At 41.4% G+C, this 6,090-nt stretch overlaps 1 protein-coding gene across 1 annotated transcript; it reads right to left on the bottom strand.

Moving 5' to 3' along the window:
- Positions 1-448: 448 nt before the first annotated feature.
- Positions 449-4,595, bottom strand: znf367 (zinc finger protein 367). The gene is made up of 5 exons (XM_020593982.1): positions 3,963-4,595; positions 3,001-3,151; positions 2,722-2,841; positions 2,171-2,309; positions 449-2,023 (listed from the first exon to the last, which is right to left on the bottom strand). The coding sequence occupies exons 1-5, from the start codon at positions 4,239-4,241 to the stop codon at positions 1,777-1,779; spliced, it is 936 nt and encodes a 311-aa protein (XP_020449638.1). The 5' UTR covers positions 4,242-4,595; the 3' UTR covers positions 449-1,776.
- Between the last annotated feature and the right edge of the window lie 1,495 nt (positions 4,596-6,090).

Genomic DNA, 6,090 nt, shown 5'->3' with positions numbered 1-6,090 from the left:
CTTTTCAAACATAAACCAAGGGTTAGAACTGCTTCAAAATGGATTATAATTGGGCACAATAAAACATTTGGTATTTCCATTATCAAAAATTAACTTGCCTTCCAGTTTCATCATTAACTCCACAAGGGTATAATTTGTAAATCAAATGGATTTGACTGTCAGAGCTAGTTACAGAATGAGAGGTTATGCAGGTCTCACCAAAACGACCAGAAGCATGGCAGATATGAGAGGCGTCATACAGTATTGAAAGATGTAGTGTTGTTTATATTAAAAAAACAAAACAAAACAAAACCCCACTACACATCAGTTTATAAAAACAAGTGCCATTTCCTGTACACATACAAGAAACCTAATCTCCTGTGCATTGCAAGCTTAATCCAAGACTTAATGGGATGTCTATATTTATGTGACAAACCTGGGATATTAGTTAAGTCAGAATGTTTCCCTATACAGAAGTGATTCCAGCGCTCTCAAATATATAAGCAACATGTTACCCCTAAGCAAAATATGGTGAAATAAATATCGCATAATTTAAACTAGGACATTGGAGCGCCACACACACACTACCATCACTACTTCTGTGCTTTCAGTGTAACTGGACTGGATGTTGGTCACCTTTTAATATAAACGGTGACTGACATCCATTGGAAAACATCTCTCGCCAGGTGGAAAACAGTTGATAGCCTGCAGGTTTTACAGTTTTGGTTTTTTTTTTTTAAGATCAAGGAAAACCACTGTTCAAATAGAGATGTGGCAAAACTGTAGCATATTAAATCAACAAAATCCCCAAAATGGATAGCTGGCTTGGGACAGAGTGTGGAAACCTGAACAGAGTCTTGACCGGACCCTTCAATATTCAAGGGTTCATGCCAGGTTCAGGCAGAAATTTCGATGCTACACACTCAGGCATGGGTTGGGTTCAAATAGAAATGTGTGGCCCAGTCCATGCTCCAGCTTGAGATGGATTGTCCTACACCTATTTATTACTGTCAGGCAGATATAGTTATGTGTACATACTTGAGACAAATGGCAAAGCATAGTCATTACGACTTGAAAAAGCTCGTTCCTCACCAGACTTCTGGATTATGCTTGCAATGATCACCACTCGTTCACTTATAGAAATGACCATTTCACATGCCAAATTGATCCAGCTCCCCTGGCCTTTTTTTTTGTCCCATCTCATCCATTCAACTGTATTGATAAGACTAAAACTATCTCCTACTTTCTCAGTTTATTCCTACTGTCATTATTGGCAGCAATAACTGTGCTTACAATGCTGGAGATGAAACCTGGGAGCACGGTGAGAGGCCATCAGAATGCAACTTCACATTTCCTATGTTTAGCCACACCCTGTATCATTCTGTCCATCTGAGCTTAATCCATATATACACCAGTCATACACACTCTTACACTCATAATATACATACAAAACTTGTTACCATCAAAGTGCAAATGACAATTTTAAAACATATTCTTCCTTTGCCTTTAGAAGACATGAGAAAGAAAGACATTCTTCATATAGTTAAATCTACAAGTATAGCAGCCTAAAAGGATAAAAGAAGCTGAATAAGGTGCTTTAGCTTGTGCCTTCCTGGTGCTGGGGATCAGGGGTGGGGTGCTGATCGCAGACATGTTCGGCTTTCTCAAATTGTGATTGTACAACTTGATAAAACCCAACTACAGTTGTCACTGATCTGTGTTTATAAATGATTTTTAGCTACAGCACAATTTGTAGGAAGGTGAACAGGGTGTCAGGATCAGAAAGTGGGTAGGTGATCAGGCAGACAGGTTGTTGGCCAACTCAATGAGTGCCAGCGCACCGTGGAGACGCTCTCGTTGCTCCTGAAGGCGGCGCTTGGCGGCTCCTCCCTGGCTGCCCTTCTCCTCCTCAGCGATTTCCTCCTCTTCGTCAGACTGGAGAAACTCCATGGGATCCTGCTGCTCTTGGTCTTCTGCTCTTGCCTTTCCCTGTGGCTTAACCTTGGCAGTTGTAGGGGCACGCTGCTCACGGGTTTGCCAGTACCTGCAAGGGCAGAGAAAAGTATATTAACATAAAATGTAAGTAGAAGATGACATGAAATGCCCAGTTTTTTTAAGCAGGCATTATAAATCAATGACACAGTTCACGTGTTGAGAGCAATAGTATGTGCAGTCCTGCGTATTTGCTTACTTTGCCAGCCACTCTGCCACAGCCTTGTTATCCACAGACTGGGCCTTCCCCAGGCCCTCCTTTGGTTCCTCTCTCTTCAGACGAGAGAAAGGATGCTTGGGGCAGTGACGGTTTGCATGTGTGAACCGATTCCCACATCCTGTAGTGTAAGCAAGACAAATCAATAAATGCAGGAATCCTTTAAAGGCCATGCTTTCTCAGTTATTAAAATAACTCAGATGTGTAATACATGACCTTTTGTGATGTACTGCAAGTATGAAACAGACAAATCAACAAGGTAAGAACTGAGCAGTACTTTTAACCAGTCAAGTAATAATAGTGGATATTGTTGGTATTAGTCAGACAATTCTAGCATTGGTTTTCACCTAGTAGGGTTTTATTACAAAAAAGTTACAGTCTGTTTTGTAGGTACTTTCCAGATGTTTCAATAACTCGGCCAGTTGCTCAAACTGAGCCACAATTCATGCCACTGGAAAGTACCTCAAAGACCACTAAGGTTTGCCCTTTTGTTTGGCAAAACAATATCACACTCATCAGCTTTTCAAACCCACCTTTCTCTGAGCAAACAAAAGGTTTTTCCCCAGTGTGTAGCCGCTGGTGCGTCTTCAGCTGACCACTCTGGACAAATGCCTTCCCGCAATTTGGGTAGTCACACAGATAGGGCCTCTCTCCTGTGGGTAAAAGAGTGTCATTTAGGAGCAGTACTGTCATGTTTATATGCATAGCTTTCAAAATGACATAGTTGTGCATTAATGGCATAGTCATCCCTGTTCAATGTGCTGCATTCACATCTGTTTAGACAACAGCTTACATGATCTCAGGTCACTCACCCGTGTGTGTCCTCTTATGAGCCTGGAGAGACTTCTCTCTGGGAAACACTCGGTTGCAGATGTTGCAACGGATACGGCTGGATGAGGTCTCCCCCTCGCTTATCAACTCCCGAACAGTGTCAGCTCGTGGACGGCCTCTTCGGATGCCATCCTGACAATGGGAATCCAGACTTTTACATAAATAGCTTAAGAGGAACTCGTTCCCAGAACAGCAACAGTAAGCAGAACCAGAGCATCATTGAGCAGATTGAAAACATGTTGTATTCAGACTTTTATGACTGAATAAGTTAAAAAATGGGTCAAGTTCAGAGATCTTTTATTTTATTTTATTTGAACTATATTTGTTAGTAGAAAGAAATGCTCAATACACAGCAGTGTTGACTAGTGATTTGCACATAATTAGATATAATGTAACATCATATTAATCAATTTCCTTCATTGAGCTCACGTGTTACACTGTAGCACATTTGCCCATTATCATTCATTCACATCCGGTTACACTTTTGGCGCGCTACTACACGTCAAGCATGAGCAGCTGCTCCGGATTCAGGAAGCAAGCGAGGTTTAAAATCCACCATGTCACACCCTAATGCGCGGGTGGTTTTTTAAAATGCCACCTCGGCCATATTAAGACTGAAACCAAACATAATTTCAACGCTGTAAGTGGTCCCATTGTACGAAATCAACATTTGTCTCAGTACATCTGTGATGACTGGGTTTGTGTTTTAAAGGATATTAATCATGCATGCGCTCTCCTGCCAGACCTAATAGATAAGTTATCAGTAACAAATATTACAAGTGTAGGCCTAGTGCAGTGTTATCAGTAACCTCAAACTATGGGAATGGTAGGCTAAAAATAGCCTTTCAATGGGGCTACTGCTCGAGCTGTACAAAATGACCACCAGCTACTGGTCACACCAGCTTGTAAGCACAATCACAACTGCTACAGTAAAGCTTTCTACCTTGATCTGGTCAGGGGAGGGAGCCGTGTCCGCTTCTCTGGCTGTCTGGGTCCCGGTAGGGGACGAAGCCTCGCTCACCGAGCCCGGGCTCAGAGTCACATTGTGGGCGTTCTCTCCCCATTTCCACGGGTAGACCATGAAGTCGCTGAACCCGGGGCTTGTTGGCGTCAGGGCCTCCGCTTTCCTGACTTTGATCGGAGTGGTCTTAATGACCGACACCAAAACTCTTTTAGGCGAGTCGTTATAAAAAATAACTTGCGGCTGTTTGTTGTCGGCCATTGTATGGTTTACGGAATTCCGATGCTAAACCAAAAGAACTGAAAACGTTCCAACTCTATTGCTTATTTTTAACAAGCAACACACAAAAGTCGTAAAAAAGTGCGCCTGTTCAATCTGGAGTGAATATCTCCTTCATTTCCAGAGAGGAATTAGGAAGAAAGCCGGATCCGTTCTTCACTACAAAGTAGCCTCAAAACATCACAATCTGATATAAAGATAAGGATAAGTTTCCCTCTAGTTGTAGCAGTTCTTCCGAACTGATATGTGTGCGCCTACAGAAGCGTTGTCCCGCGTTGCAAAATCGCGCCTGAGCAGCTGAATAACGAATCGACTGCATGGATGCGACCCCACATGTCAGAAGTAACCAATAGCAATGCCCACATAGCTCCACCCAGGTAGCCTCCTGACCAATGGGCACGAAAACATTTTCTGCACACTGATTGGTCGAGGCGTTTTCGTCCAATGAAATTTAAACACTTGACGCGCGCTCTTGCACGCATTGGTCGATGAAGAGGAGCTGAGCAGGCGTTGGGCCACCGCGAAGCCAATGAGAGTGAAGGGCGGTTAATTTTACCCTGTGGAGGAGCAGATGGTTGATTCCCGCGCTGAGAAGTCTGTTTATGTTATTACGTTTTCTGGCCAATTTAAAGGTAGAGAAACAGCAGAGGCGCCATAGTTACGTAACCATTACTGGAACAAATGTGCAATGTAAGAGGACAAGAATCTAAGGATTATCATCTCCGTTATGTTTTAATTTCTATTTTTAATGTTTTTTGCTGTGTGTATGTTAAAACAGTGTCATCCCACCTAAAGCTGTCAATATTTTAAAAAAGGTTTAGCATAATAGATAAACTATGTTCTATTTATGAATATACAGGTATTGGAAATCATAATTGACAAGATAAAACTTGAATTTATGATCGTATTTATCAGGCCTGCAACTAATAGTTACATTCATCATCACATACTGTAATTTACATGTTATTTGCTCAATTAATGGATTTCTCTATGAAAACATTCTATTAAAGATTTTCACATTCTGCTTTGTCTGACCAGTAGTCCAAAACCCACCCTGTAATGTAAAAAAAACATGATCAAATAGGACTACTGGTATTTTTGCCCAAAAGACTTAACACAACCGTTTCATTGAAGTACAGTAGTAAGAATCCGGGAATGAAGCCTAGAGGCGTTCTTTACTTTTATGCTGAGAAAGACTGAAAGCATGTACAGCGACATCTGGTGGCGTGTAAAACTTAAAACGGCCCTTGCAGAATGGGGTTGAAGCATTACAACACCTTGGTGACTATAACAATTTTAATCCTATATGGCTTTGTGTAGCCTAATAAAAGTCCAAGAAGCCTGCGTTTTATCATTAAATCTATAATAGTCTTGTTCAGAAGTGCTTCATTAAAAGTACATGTTGGTGTCACAGTAACAAAGAATAAATGGTAGGTAGGTACTTTATTGATCCCTCAATGGGGACATTTCAGTGTTTCAGCAGCAATGGAGAACAAACAACATAACACCATGAGAAACAAACACCACACACATATCTTGATAAACAAATTTCAGTACCTCAAGTAGCAATAGAGAACCGACAGCATAACACCATGATCAAGCCCCGCACACACATCCTGATAAATAAATTCCAAGTGCTCTAAAATAGACAGAATCAAGTATTTGAATAATCAAGAACAGAATTTACATATGTGCATATTAACCATGCATTTTACCCCATGATTTGAATATTGCACTTCAGTTGACTATTACATAGTCCCTCATACTTTCACCTATCTTATCCCTGCAGCGATGTATTGTACAGTCTGATTGCTGTGGGGAGGAACGACCT

This window comes from Monopterus albus, unplaced genomic scaffold (genome assembly GCF_001952655.1).
Source record: "Monopterus albus unplaced genomic scaffold, M_albus_1.0 scaffold20.1, whole genome shotgun sequence".
Lineage (NCBI taxonomy): Eukaryota > Metazoa > Chordata > Actinopteri > Synbranchiformes > Synbranchidae > Monopterus > Monopterus albus.
Note: the sequence above shows the minus strand (reverse complement) of the source record. Positions and strands in the feature narration are given on the sequence as shown.